General features: G+C 50.7%; 1 protein-coding gene across 3 annotated transcripts in view; it reads left to right on the forward strand.

The window, feature by feature from the left end:
- FGGY (FGGY carbohydrate kinase domain containing) overlaps positions 1–15,349 on the forward strand; it is a 367,685-nt gene that overhangs the window by 215,237 nt on the left and 137,099 nt on the right. For all 3 annotated transcript variants that reach the window (XR_012247734.1, XM_073643734.1, XM_073643735.1), the window contains one exon: positions 14,757–14,904. Coding sequence is in view for 2 of the 3 variants with exons in the window: in XM_073643734.1 (XP_073499835.1) it covers positions 14,757–14,904 (148 nt within the window). In the remaining variant the exon portion in view is untranslated. The remainder of the gene's footprint in view (positions 1–14,756; positions 14,905–15,349) is intronic.

Consider the following 15,349-nt stretch of genomic DNA (forward strand, 5'->3'; position numbering starts at 1 on the left):
TCCTGGTCTGCTTGTGTGGGGCCTTCTGCCTCCTGGACCGGCTGTTCTTCCAGTTCTACCTGCGTCTCCGTAGGCACTTGGGATGCTGGTTGGAGGAACGTGAGGACGGGTACCACGACAGCACCATTGACTTGAGTCCAAGACCGAGGGAAGTCTCCGAGCACAGTACTAACTATATCTTCCCTTTCCTCTACGGGTCGAGGGTCCTCTTGTTCCTCTTCAGGGTTCCGTAGCTGTTCGGGACACTTCTTTAGGTGATCCCGGGATACAATGGCTGTGGTTTCCCCTCCGTCTTTACTGATTGTACAGATCTTTGGGTTGTCGTGGCTTGAGGGCAGTACGGTGTACGGGTCCTTCTCCCATTGGTCGTCCAACTTGTGGAGCCGTCTTTTCCTCTTCAAGACCTGCTCTCCGGGCACCAGGGGAACAGCGGGAGCATACTGGTTGTAAGTTTTCTCTTGTCTTTCCCTAGCTTGACAGAGATCACGCTCCACGCTCTCCTGTACTTTTCGGTATCGCTGCTGCCTCTCTGTGTCCCAGTTGGCTTCTGGTGAAGTGTCCTCGGGTGTCAGGACTCCCATCTCCAGATCAACAGGAAGCTTACCAGGTCTTGCCCTCATTAGGTAAGCCGGGGTACAGTTGGTGGAACCTACAGGGATGTGGTTGTATAGGTCCACCAGGTCGGGCAGCTTCTCAGGCCACAGACTGCGTTCCTCCAGGGGCAATGTTTTCAGGAGATCTATCACCACCTGGTTCATTTTCTCACAAAGTCCATTAGTTTGCGGGTGATAGGGTGTTGTTCTTATCTTCCGGCATCCATACAGGGTGCAGAAATCCTGGGAGACCTCCGCTTCAAAGGCAGGCCCCTGGTCCGTCAGCACCTGCTCCGGGTATCCATGCGGACGGCAGAAGTGCTGCTGGAAGGCTCTAGCTGCTGTGTGAGCCGTTAAGTCCTTGACGGGGACGACAACCAAGAACCGGGAGTAGTGATCCACGATGGTTAACGCGTAGACGTAGCCACTTCTGCTTGGGGTCAGTTTTACATGATCCAAGGCTACCAGTTCCAACGGCTGTCTGGTGATGATGGACCGCAGGGGAGTCTTCTGGCTGGCACGGTCCCTCCTTCTTAAGTTGCATGGGCCACAGTCTCTGCACCACCTCTCGATGGTTCCTCTCATGCCTACCCAATGGAACCGCCCGCGCAGCAGGAACTCCAGCTTCTTCCATCCGAAATGCCCAGCTCCGTCGTGGTATGCCTCCATCACCATAGCTGCGTCTCTTCTTGGCACCACTACTTGCCAGATTAGTTCATGCGTCCGGGAGTTAACCATTCTGCGGTACAACTTTCCCTTGTAAAGGAACAGTCGACTCTTCTCAGCCCACAGTTGCTTGGCTTCCTCCGGAGCATCTGGGTCAAGGCGTGCATCTGGCCGAGTCAGCATCTCCTTTACCAGACGGACGGCAGGGTCACTGTCTTGCGTCTCCACCCAGTCGTAATGAGGTAAGGGGTTGAACGTAGCGGTTTGCTTACTTCTTACACGGTGGGAATACTGGATAGTCCCATGACGGTGGAACGCGGGGAGCTCAACTTCTTCCAGTTCCTCTGAATCTTCCCCTACGTCCGGTAGGTTTGGCATCCTGGACAGGGCGTCTGCGTTGGTATTGGAGCGTCCTGCCCGGTATTTGATTGTAAACTCATAGTTGGACAAGCGGGCCATCCATCTCTGCTCTAGGGCACCGAGTCTTGCAGTGTCCAGGTGTGTCAACGGGTTGTTATCCGTGTACACGGTGAACCGGGAAGAAGCGAGGTAGTGCTTAAAGCGTTCGGTGACTGCCCACACCACTGCCAGGAACTCTAGCTTAAATGAGCTGTAATTCTCAGGGTTTCTTTCGGTGGGTCGCAGTTTTCGGCTGGCGTAAGCAATTACCCGTTCTTTCCCCTGCTGGATCTGGGAGAGTACGGCTCCTAGCCCGATGTTACTGGCGTCGGTGTAGAGGATAAAGGGCTGGCTATAATCAGGGTACACCAGGATTTCATCCCCCGTGAGGGCCATCTTCAGCTGGCGGAAGGACTCTTCTTCCAACTTCTCCCATCTGAAGGGCGGCTTCTGGTTCTTGGCCTTCCTGGACTGGCCTATCAGGAGGTCCTGCATAGGAGCTGCCTTTTTGGTGAAACCGGGAATGAACCTTCGGTAGTAGCCTACCAACCCGAGGAACTGCCTCACTTCCTTTACGCTGGAGGGGCTTGGCCATTCCTTAATTGCGGTGATCTTATCAGGGTCGGGAGCCACTCCGTCAGCACTCACCACGTGTCCCAGGTACTGCACCTTTGGCTTCAGGAGGTGACACTTGGAAGGTTTCACCTTTAGGCCGTAACTTGCCAGAGCTTCAAACACTTCCGCCAGGTGCTTCAGGTGGTCCTCGTAGGTCTTGGAGTAGACGATGACATCGTCCAGGTATAACAGGACCGTCTCAAAGTTCCGGTGTCCCAGACAGCACTCCATCAGTCGCTGGAAGGTTCCTGGTGCGTTGCAGAGTCCAAACGGCATGCAGGTAAACTCGCTAAGTCCCATCGGGGTGGTGAATGCGGTCTTCTCCCGATCCGCCTCTGCTACAGGAACCTGCCAGTACCCGCTAGTGAGATCCAAGGTGGAGAAGAAGTTAGCAGATTTTAAAGCAGCCAAAGACTCCTCTATTCTTGGTAAGGGGTACGCATCTTTGTGTGTGATACGGTTAATTTTCCGGTAATCTACACACATTCTCATGGTGTTGTCTTTCTTTTTGACCAAGACTAGTGGAGCTGCCCAGGGGCTACAGCTATCCCTGATTACCCCAGCCTCCTTCATGTCTCTAAGCATCCCCTTGGCGTGTTGGTAGTGTGCAGGGGGTACGGGCCGATACCTCTCTTTTATGGGAGGATGGTCTCCCGTGGGGATGTGGTGTTCTACCCCCTTGACTCGCCCGAAGTCTAACGGGTGTTTACTAAACACTCTCTCGTACTCTTGAACCACCCGGTAGACTCCCTGTTTCTGGTGGGAGGGAGTGGAGTCAGTACCCAAATGTAGTTGCTGACACCAATCCTCCATTATTTTCTCAGAGCCGTTACCTTCCTCCGGATGAGATGGAGGCAAGGGTTCCACAGACTGTATAGAGTTTTGGTTGATAGTATATAATTTGGCTAGCGTAGCATACCGGGGCAGGTATACTTCCCTTTTCCCAATATTTATTATGCGAACGGGTACCCTCCCATGGCGTACATCAACTACCCCCCGGGCTGTCAAAATGGTGGGCCTACTGTCTGAGTAGACTGGCTCTACCATGGCCTGGTAATCTCTACCTCTCAGACCAATAGCTGCCCGGCACCAAATCATCATTTCACTTTTCGGGGGTATGGCAATAGGGAAAGGGTCACACATTCTTACGCTACCAATCTCACCGCCGGAGAGTTCCACTTGTTGCCGTCGCATCAGTGCCCGGATCTCTTTCTGGAGCACTCGCTGCTGGCCGGAGCTGGCGTTCTTGGCAACCTGCTGTAAAATGAAAATCACCTCTGCAAGACAATTTTCAATCACATTAGTTCCTAGAGTTATCTTTGGGTGACTCTCGCGCTTGTCAATGTCCACAATGATCAGTCCCTGTGCTGCCAGTTCGACTCTAACGATTTTAATGGTCATCTCTTTAAATCCGATCTGCGACACGGGTTGACCATTGCTGGCAATGATACTCAAGTCGTCGTCAGGGTAGCGGGTTATATCCGAGTCATTCCAGTACTGCTTGAAGAGCATGTACGGGATGGTGGTGACCTGTGACCCGGTGTCCAGTAGGGCACTCATAGGAATGCCATCCAGTACCACAGGCAAGACTGGACGTCCTCCCACATATTTGTCGCGCCAGCTCGATGGGCCTGGTGATCTTTTTCCTGGGGGTTGGCCCTCTACCCCAGGTTGTGCCAGTTTAAAGGACAGTACCTTGCCATATGTCCGGGTTGATTGCAGCGGCGGCAGATGGGTTGTCCGTCCTCGTTGTATCGGTCGCTGGGTCTTCCTCTGGCCGGTGGGGTCCTCCTTGGTCGACGCCACGGGATGTCCTCCGGTCCGGATGCCAGCTGGATCTTCCCTGGAGTGGAAACCTGTAAAGACTGCACAGTTCGGGTTAGCGCAGCAACGCTTTTAGCTAGCTCTTGGACCTGATGGTGCAGGTCTGGAGCCGGGTCATTGTTCAAAGCCTGCGCATCAGCCCCCACAGGCCCTGCCGACAAGGGCGCCGCCTCCTGGTGGTAAGTGATAGCTGGGCGCCTGTGGGTCACAACGCCACCCGGTGCCGGTTCTCGGAGCACCCGGATGGCTCTGTCCTTGAACTGTGCAAAGTCCAGATGAGGATCCTGTAAGGCTATGGCCCGCAACTGGGTTCGGTGGACATTGCAATATAGTCCCTCTATAAATTGTTCGGTCAACAGCCTGTCCTCGTTTCCCACGCTGTCGCGGTCGGTCTGCTTAATGGCTCTCAGGGCCTCTTGTAGGTTTAGTGCATAGTCCCTTATACTCTCATGTGCTCGCTGCTTGCACCCATAGAATTTAAGCTTAATCTCGGCTGAGGTGCGGGTATCAAAGGTGTCCCTCAGCCAGGTTAGTATCCCCGCGACAGTCCTCCTCCCAGGTGGCCAGGACTTTACCTCCCTTTGGGCTGCCCCGGTTAGTTGGGCCACCAGGATGCTCACTTTTTGCTCTTCTGTGAGGGGGTACACCTGGAAGAGGCTATCCAGCTTTTCTCTAAAGTCATTCAGGGTATGTGACTCCCCTGAGTATTGGGGTAGCCAGGCTGCTCCCGGGATATAGGGCATGGTAAAAGGCATGACTGCAGCAGCGCTGGCGCTGGCGGGGGTTGAGGCAGTGAAGCTCTCCTCCGTATCCGACATCTTCCTCCCCCCTAGTGGACCGTGGCCTACCTTGCGATGATCCTCTTCCGTAGGCCGCGGCTCCGCAGTGGATCGTCAGGGTTGAGGACCTTCCGTCGCGCTCCTGTGACGTCAGCGTCTGCTGGGCTCCTTCCAGGACCTTACGCGACGTCTGGACGTGAGGCGGGGCTTCAGTTCTCGCGCGCTTTCGGAGTCCATGCCCCTCTTCTTCCCGCGCGGCGTCTTCAAGATGGCGTCCAACGGCGGGAAAACTCCACGGAAGGCGGGAAGAAGGCTGAAAATGGCGCCGGATGGCGGGAATCTTCACCGATGGCGGGAAGAAGGCTGAAGATGGCGCCGGATGGCGGGAATCTTCGCCACAGGTAAGTTTAAAAGTCTCTTTTTTCAGGCACGCAGTACCCGGTGGTTGCGGGCACGGTATCCTGCCGACTACGCCAAAAGCTGACGCGCCCCTGGGCCTGAGTCGCGCAGCGTTGCGCACGCGGAAGCCTACCCGGAGCCGGATCGGATAGGGGTAGTAGTCTCGTGGCGATGACCCGGTCCGTGCCCAGGGAGTCAGACTAAGTGGCGGTATATTAGCAGTAGATGTAGGACGACTACGCCACCCGTTGAATGCAGCTATGGAGCTGCCGCTGCAGGGCAGACCGCTGAGGCCGGTGGAAGGATGGTGCAGCGTGGATGGTATAACCCCCAACGGGAGGGGTATGGCCTCAGGGCAGCCGACGTGGATGATGGGGGTAGCAGGAACCACTCAGAGACGATGCGGTGTAGTTCAGGGTCTTTACTGGTGACAAAGATAGACCCTCCCGGAGTACTGGCTAACGGTCGGGGCCTGGTCAGTCCTTGAGCAGATGGGATCCCCCTTGGCCAGGCGGAGTTGTAGGCCTCCCCAACTAATTGTACTCTTCTGGCTTCCTTGCTAGAGGCGGGTAAAGGTAGCCCACGTCCCTGAGTGTACCGTGTGGTGCTCACCCGTATGGCCGGTGACTCGGGACCTTCTAGTGGCTTCCGCTCCACGACGGCGGTGCTGGTCCCACGCGTGTGACCGTGCCTTCGGGTTTCTTGGCCAGAGGACCTGAAATCCCCTGCCGGTCGGTTTCTGCTGCTGGGTCTGGGTTAATCCCCACAGCCTCGGACTCTGGGTCCGGTGGTAACTCTTCAATCAGGGCGAGCTCTTCAGCTGCCAGCCCCTGATTCCTTTTAGCACTGCTCCCACTGAGCTCCTGATCTTTCTTTCCTAAGCTGCTCCTCTTCTTCTCTCTACTCTACTTACTAACCCTGCCTCAGCCCCAGCTTTATATAGGGGAAGTTCTTCCCCTCCCAGGACTGGGCAGGAGGTGTGGCATGCATAGGATTCCTGACCAAGAGACCTCCCACCTGCTCTCAGACATAACATTGCTATTACTGTGGAGACCAGACCCCTGGGGTGCCACATTAGTACAAGTCATCAGTCTAAGTAACCACATAACAGTGTCAGCCCTAGTTCTTACATAACAATCATGCCATGACATGCCATTATAGGTCTCCATAACAATGCCAGTCACTGTACATCCATATTATTACCAGTCATAGTTCTCCCATAATAGCGCTTATTTACTGGTGTGAGGTACTGCTCCTCTTGAGAATGCATCCATGTTAGTACCAATCACAGTTTCCTTATTGCAGCACAGGCCTCAGTAATCTAATACCTGTGCCATGCCCATTGCTTCCATAACATTGCTAGCACAATTCGTCATAACCAGGGTCGGACTGGGGTGTCTGGGGCCCACAGGGAGAACTGACTCTAGGGGCCCACCTACAGCCATATGCAAATATCTGTTATCCGCTATCCCTGTTATAGTGGAGCATTGACTGGTGGCTCCTGCACATCTACTGTGCACCACTATAACTGGGATGTACAATTACGGTAGTTTGCATTAAAGGGCTTCTTTGGTTAAAACAAGTTATCACCGATCCATGGGATCCACAGGATCGGTGATCACTTATTGATCGTTTGGGTCCGAACATTGGAAAACGCAGCTATCGGAAGAATGGGGAAGTTTCATCCCTGACAGGACACTTATCCCCATTTTAAAATGCAGCTTCCAAAAAAGAGCAGCGCTCACAGTCACTGAGGGAATGACTGGATGAGTGGTCGCATCTCACATGCCGCTCCAGTCTAATGGGGAGAAAAGCTCCACATTCTGCCGATTGTGTCCCAGCAGTCAGACCCCCACCAATCAATATCATCACTGATCCTGTGGAGAGGTGATTACTTGTTTTCACCAGAGAACCCCTGTAAGTGCATCTCTGCCGCTCTGGTCCAAGTATTTAATCTCTAAGGCTGCGGCCCCACTATCAGTATTCGGTCAGTATTTTTTCTCAGGAGTGGGAGCCAAAACCAGGTGAGGAACAATCAGATAAAAGGTATAATAGAAACAAGTCACCAATTCTGCATTTATCACCCACTCCTGGTTTTGGCAGCTACTCCTGAGAAAAAATACTGACTGAATACTGATGGTGGGGCTGTGGCCTAATGGAAAAAAATCTTTTCCTAGTTAATATCAGCAAGAACAAAATGACTGCCATACACAACACAGTCCACTATATCAACACCAATAATACCACATACAAAAGAGACAAATATCGCCACACCATGACTAGATCACATATTACCACCACATAGTGACCGAATAATACTACATACAAGGAACAAATACGGCCACACCATGACCAGACCACATATTACCACCCCAAAGTGACCAAATACTACAATACTGATCATGAATACAAACCACAATACTAACAACACTGTTATTACCACCAGTGACATTATACACAGGAGCTCTGTATATAGTGTCTGTGTACAGGTAATACAGGGATCACCAGTGACATTATACACAGGAGCTCTGTATATAGTGTCAGTGTACAGGTAATACAGGGATCACCAGTGACATTATACACAGGAGCTCTGTATATAGTGTACAGTGTACAGGTAATACAGTGACCACCAGTGACATTATACACTGGAGCTCAGTATATAGTGTCAGTGTACAGGTAATACAGGGTTCACCAGTGACATTATACACAGGAGCTCTGTATAGAGTGTCAGTGTACAGGTAATACAGTGATCACCAGTGACATTATACACTGGAGCTCTGTATTTAGTGTACAGGTATTACAGTGGTCACCAGTGACATTATACACAGGAGCTCTGTATATAGTGTACAGGTAATACAGTGGTCACCAGTGACATTATACACAGGAGCTCTGTACATAGTGTATAGTGCACAGGTAATACAGTGGTCACCAGTGACATTATACACAGGAGCTCTGTATATAGTGTACAGATAATACAGTGGTCACCAGTGACATTATACACAGGAGCTCTGTATATAGTGTACAGGTAATACAGTGGTCACCAGTGACATTATACACAGGAGCTCTGTATATATTGCACAGGTAATACAGTGGTCACCAGTGACATTATACACAGGAGCTCTGTATATAGTGTACAGATGATACAGTGGTCACCAGTGACATTATACACAGGAGCTCTGTATATAGTGTACAGGTAATACAGTGGTCACCAGTGACATTATACACAGGAGCTCTGTATATAGTGTATAGTGTACAGGTAATACAGGGATCACCAGTGACATTATACACAGGAGCTCTGTATATAGTGTCAGTGTACAGGTAATACAGTGATCACCAGTGACATTATACACTGGAGCTCTGTATATAGTGCACAGGTAATACAGTGGTCACAAGTGACATTATACACAGAAGCTCTGTATATAGTGTATACATAATATAGTGATCACCAGTGACATACACAGGAGTTCTGTATATACTATATACACACGTGGTCAGAATTGTTGGTACCCCTCGTTTAATGAAAGAAAAACCCACAATGGTCACAGAAATAACTTGAATCTGACAAAAGTAATAATAAATTAAAAATCTATGAAAATGAACAAATGAAAGTCAGACATTGCTTTTCTGCTTCCACTGAATTTAAAAAAAAAATTAAACTCATGAAATCGGCCTGGACAGAAATGATGGTACCCCTGAAAATAATGTGACAAAAGGGACATGTTAAATAAAGTTGTGTCCACTAATTAGCATCACAGGTGTCTACAATCTTGTAATCAGTCAGTGGGCCTGTATATAGGGCTACAGATACTCACTGTGCTATATATAGGGCTGCAGATACTCACTGTGCCTGTATATAGGGCTACAGATACTCACTGTGCCTGTATATAGGGTTACAGATACTCACTGTGCTGTATATAGGGCTGCAGATACTCACTGTGCTATATATAGGGCTACAGATACTCACTGTGCCTGTATATAGGGTTACAGATACTCACTGTGCCTGTATATAGAGTTACAGATACTCACTGTGCCTGTATATAGGGTTACAGATATTCACTGTGCCTGTATATAGGGTTACAGATACTCACTGTGCTGTATATAGAGCTACAGATACTCACTGTGCTGTTTGGTGACATGGTGTGTACCACACTCAACATGGACCAGAAGAAGCAAAGGAAAGAGCTGTCTCAGGAGATTAGAAAGAAAATGATAGAAAAGCATGTTAAAAGGTAAAGGTTATAAGACCATCTCCAAGCAGCTTGATGTTTCTGTGACTACAGGTGCACATATTATTCAGAAATTTAAGATCCATGGGACTGTAGCCAACCTCCCTGGACGTGGGTGCAGGAGGAAAATTGATGACAAATCAAAGAGACGGATAATATGAATGGTAACAAAAGAGCCCAGAATAACTTCTAAAGAGATTAAAGGTGAACTTCAAGCTCAAGGAACATCAGTGTCAGATCGTACTATCCACCGTTGTTTGATCCAAAGTGAACTTCATGTAAGACGACCAAGGAGAACACCATTGTTGAAAAAAAAATAGTAAAAAAGCCAGACTGGAATTTGCCAAACTACATGTTGACAAGCCACAAAGCTTCTGGGAGAATGTACTATGGACAGATGAGACAAAAATTGAAGTTTTTGGCAAGGCACATCAGCTCTATGTTCACAGATGGAAAAATGAAGCATATCAAGAAAAGAACACTGTCCCTACTGTGAAACATGGTGGAGGCTCTGTTATGTTCTGGGGCTGCTTTGCTGCACCTGGCACAGGGTGTCTTGAATCTGTGCAGGGTACAATGAAATCTCAAGACTATCAAGGGATTCTAGAGAGAAATGTGCTGCCCAGTGTCAGAAAGCTTGGTCTCAGTCGCAGGTCTAGCAACAGGATAATGACCCAAAACACACAGCTAAAAACACCCAAGAATGGCTAAGAGGAAAACATTGGACTATTCTGAAGTGGCTTCTATTAGCCCTGACCTAAATCCTATGGAGCATCTTTGGAAAGAGCTGAAACATTCTGGAAAAGGCAACCTTCAAACACGAGACAACTGGTGCAGTTTGCTCATGAGGAGTCGGCCAAAATACCTGTCGAGAGGCGCAGAAGTCTCATTGACAGTTACAGGAATCGTTTGATTGCAGTGATTGCCTCAAAAGGTTCAACAAAATATTAAGTTAAGAAGAAGAACCATCATTTCTGTCCAGGCCGATTTCATGAGGTTAATTTTTTTTTAAATTCTGTGGAAGCAGAAAATCAATGTCTGACCTTCATCTCTTCATTTTCAAAAATTAGTAATTTATCAGATTGAAGTTATTTCTGTGACCATTGTGGGTTTTTCTTTCATTAAACGAGGAGTACCAACAATTTTGACCACGTGTGTAGTGTAAGTGTACATGTAATACACTGACTCACCAGTGATGTCTCTAGGTGAAGTCCTTCATCTTCGCTTTTCTTCTTCATCTGGCACAGACAGCCATCACTTCTTCCAGCCAGGAATCATCTCTGCAGAAAATAACACACAGTTATTAATAACTGATCTCTTCTAGAGAATATTCCCACTTTCCCCCCCCGACCTCTACACTACACCAGTTGAAGAAAAAAAGCAACATAGTGCCGTCCTGCACAGTAACAGGACCTCTCTTTTGTCCCATCCCATGGAAAACAATTTCCTAAAAAGTAAATTATATTACAGAAGTAATAATGTAATAATAATTGGAATCTAAAGTAATAATGTTCCCCACTGGTCACCATAAACTAATAAAGTATGTTCCTCAATCTGGCTCCCAAACAGTAATTAAGTCCCTTGTCTAGCCAGGCACCCCCATATGTCCCTTCTGGCCACCATTTGTCTAGTGTGACCCCTCCATATATTTATCCTAGCACATGTGTATCGAGCCTGCCCCCTCCCATATACCCATCCTAGCCCCCCCATGTGCCAGTCTGCCCCCCCACATATCCATCCTTGCCTCCATGTTTCCAGCCTGCGCCCCCATATGTCCCCCCCATATATCCTCCATGTGTCCAGCCTGCCCTCTACATATTCATCCTGGCCTCCATGTGTCCAGCCTCTCCCCTCATATATCCATACTGCCCTTACCCCCTGCATATATCCATCCTGACACCCCCCATATATCCAGCGTGCCCCTCCATATATTTATGCTAGCCCATGTGTATCGAGCCCGCCCCCCCCACATATTCATCCTAGCCCCCCCCATATATCCATCCTGGCCTCCATGTGTTCAGCCTGCCCCCCCCCATATATCCATCCTGGCCTCCATAAGTCCAGCTTGCCCCCCCCCCATATATCTATCCTGGCCTCCATATATCCATCTTGCCCCCCATATATCCATCCTGCCCCCCCCATATATCCATCCTGCCCCCCATATATCCATCCTGGCCTCCATGTGTCCAGCCTGCCCCCCATATACCCATCCTGCCCACCCCCCTTTGCCTGGGTCCACCTTGGCTCCCCCTTGTGTGTCCTGCCAGGGCTCCCCCTTGTGTGTCCAGCCAGGGCTCCCCTCCCTTGCGTGTCCAGCCAAGGCTCCCCCCTTGCGTGTCCAGCCAGGGCCCCCCCCCTTGCGTGTCCAGCCAGGGTTCCCCCCTCGTGTGTCCAGCTTGGCCCCCCCTCGTGTGTCCAGCTGGGCCCCCCCTCGTGTGTCCGTCCAGCTGGGCCCCCCCTCGTGTGTCCGTCCAGCTGGGCCCCCCCTCGTGTGTCCGTCCAGCTGGGCCCCCCCTCGTGTGTCCATCCAGCTGGGCCCCCCCTCGTGTGTCCGTCCAGCTGGGCCCCCCCTCGTGTGTCCGTCCAGCTGGGCCCCCCCTCGTGTGTCCGTCCAGCTGGGCCCCCCTTGTGTGTCCATCCAGCTGGGCCCCCCTTGTGTGTCCATCCAGCTGGGCCCCCCTTGTGTGTCTGTCCAGCTGGGCCCCCCCTTGTGTGTCTGTCCAGCTGGGCCCCCCCTTGTGTGTCTGTCCAGCTGGGCCCCCCCTTGTGTGTCTGTCCAGCTGGGCCCCCCCTTGTGTGTCTGTCCAGCTGGGCCCCCCCCCTTGTGTGTCTGTCCAGCTTGGCCCCCCCTTGTGTGTCTGTCCAGCTGGGCCCCCCCCTTGTGTGTCTGTCCAACTTGGCCCCCCCTTGTGTGTCTGTCCAGCTGGGCCCCCCCTTGTGTGTCTGTCCAGCTGGGCCCCCCCCTTGTGGGTCTGTCCAGCTAGGCCCCCCCCTTGTGGGTCTGTCCAGCTGGGCCCCCCCTTGTGTGTCTGTCCAGCTGGGCCCCCCCCTTGTGGGTCTGTCCAGCTGGGCCCCCCCTTGTGTGTCCTGCTGGCCCCCGCCTTGTGTGTCCAGACCATTACACACACACACACACACCTCTTACCTTCCTGCGATCCCGTGCGGTGTCCTCCTTCTCCTGAGTTGCGCGCCTCCTTCACAGCAGGCGCATGACGATGACGTCATACGCCGGCCGGCGAAGGGAGACACGCAGCTTCAGCTGCTTCACTGGGACGTGCGCCGCGGTGGTTCAGGGAATGAATGCTGCGTGCGCGCGTCCCTGCATACACTGTGCCTGCGCTTTTAAAGGGCCCGTTCCCCTTAAAACCGCAGGATTTTTTTTTGTTCTCTTCTCCCCCCTCTACTCTGCAGCAGGGGCGGGGCCCACCGGGAAATTTCCCGGTATCCCGCCAGCCCAGACCGACCCTGGTCATAACAATGTAATCACAGTGCCCAGGGCCGGCTCCAGGTTTTTCTGGGCCCCGGGCGAAAGAGTCTCTGTGGCCCCTTTAACACATACCACGATTCATGATGCAGAGATACCGCAGAGAAATATATATATAGTACAAGGCCAAATATTTCACTTCTTACATTACATGAGTGATATCTATTGTAAATTCCACAATAGCTAAGAAAACGGCGAATCCTCGCAGCGCACAGTGCAGACCGGACAGTATAGTCCTCCATACAGTATTATGGGCATCACATAGGCCCCCATACAGTATTATGGGCCCCATATAACGCTCCATACAGAATACTGGTCCCCATATATTGCTCCATACAGAATAATGGACCCTATATAATGCTCCATGCAGGATACTGGCCCCCATATAACGCTCCATACGGGATACTGGTCCCCTTATAACGCTCCATACAGGATACTGGCCCCCATATATTGCTCCATACAGAATACTGGCCCCCATATATTGCTCCATACAGAATAATGGACCCTATATAACGCTCCATACAGGATACTGGCCCCCATATAACGCTCCATACAGGATACTGGCCCCCTTATAATGCTCCATACAGGATACTGGCCCCCTTATAATGCTCCATACAGGATACTTGGCCCCCATATAACTCTACATACAGAATACTGGCCCCAATATAACGCTCCATACACAATACTGGCCCCCATATAATGCTCCATGCAGGCTGTGCCCCCACATAATGCCCCATGCAGGCTGTGCCCCCACATAAAGCCCCATGCAGGCTGTGCCCCCACATAATGCCCCATGCAGGCTGTGCCCCCACAAAAAGCCCCATGCAGGCTGTGCCCCCTACATAAAGCCCCATGCAGGCTGTGCCCCCCACATAATGCCCCATGCAGGCTGTGCTCCTCACATAATGCCCCATGCAGGCTGTTCCCCCCATATAATGCCCCATGCAGGCTGTTCCCCACCACACACACATAATGCCCCATGCAGGATGTCTCCCCCCCATATAATGCCCCATGCAGGATGTACCCCACCCATATAATGCCCCATGCAGGATGTCCCCCACCCATATAATGCCCCATGCAGGATGTCCCCCCCCCATATAATGCCCCATGCAGCATGTCACCCCCTCCCCCCATATAATGCCACATGCCTCCATACATTAAAAAAAAATCTAATACCTCACTTCTCCTCACCTGCTGCCGCTGCTCTGGACTCCTCAGCGTCATGCTTCCCGCTCTGCGCTGTAACTGCTCAGGAGAGGGCGCGGTGGAAAGACGTCAAATTTGTGTACTAGGGTCGGGTTATTTTTGCATATAGCTGAGCAGTGGCCCCAAGAATCAATGTTAATGGTGAGCCTTTGCCAACCCAGTCCGACACTGCCAGGCACAATGCTTCTATGATACTGCTAGCCAAAGTTACTCCATAACACTTCCAGTTTTAGTGTTTTAATATACTGCCTTGCTTGGTTTGCCCATAACAATTTCAGCCTTAGCAACAGTGCCATCCCTGTTCCCCTATAAAAGTGCCTTAGTGAGCCATACAATATTAATTTGAGACTCTCCCTTTCGCCTGAATGTACCCAGCTACTACTCTCCCTCTTTCCATCATCTCTGATAACTTCTGGTCTTTCGCTAATTTATAAATGAGACGACCGTGAGCGGCGTTCTCCAGCGGATAATTACCCCTGACTGGCTGCGCTTCCCTTCCCTCAATCACACGTGTAAATATTTACATTCAGTAGAATAACTCTCCGTTTTCTCACTTCTCTCTTAGTGGCCAACACCTGCACACATACTTAAATGATCGCCTGGACCAACTGCGGGCGTCACGGCCCCGAGACTTTCTGACTGGTGATTTGCATGTCTGGCCAGATTTTCACGGAAATCGATCTCCCCTTGCTGATCTCACCCTCAAAGGGATGGTAAATAATAAGAGATATATTATCTATCGGTACTCCAGATGGGTCAATTATACAAAATGCCAATTAATTAAATTAACCTATGTTTTAGTTGCATAATTGGTGATTTGCTAATAAATCACCAGTTCGCTCTGTTAAGTCATTATTTTTTCATGGAAGCGAAACCTCCAGCTTGGAAAACCATCCCATATCTCTGCTTCCTAAATAATGATTTTGTAACTTACCTATAAGTCATTTTTTTTACTTGCTGTAATGAAAATCAGCTCACAATGCACAGACCTCTTGGTGAGATTGTGTTTATATACATCAACCAATCTGAACAAGCAGAGCTGCAGTTTAAAGTACAGTGGAAAGACAGAGCAGGTAGCCTCTGATTAGGCAGGAGGTGGATTTCAGATGACCACAGACTCCCAATAGATAATGCACTGCTCATTATTGTATTCCAATA

Source organism: Phyllobates terribilis, unplaced genomic scaffold, assembly GCF_046119375.1.
Source record: "Phyllobates terribilis strain yellow unplaced genomic scaffold, ASM4611937v1 Scaffold_8__6_contigs__length_399053987, whole genome shotgun sequence".
NCBI classification, from domain to species: Eukaryota; Metazoa; Chordata; class Amphibia; order Anura; family Dendrobatidae; genus Phyllobates; species Phyllobates terribilis.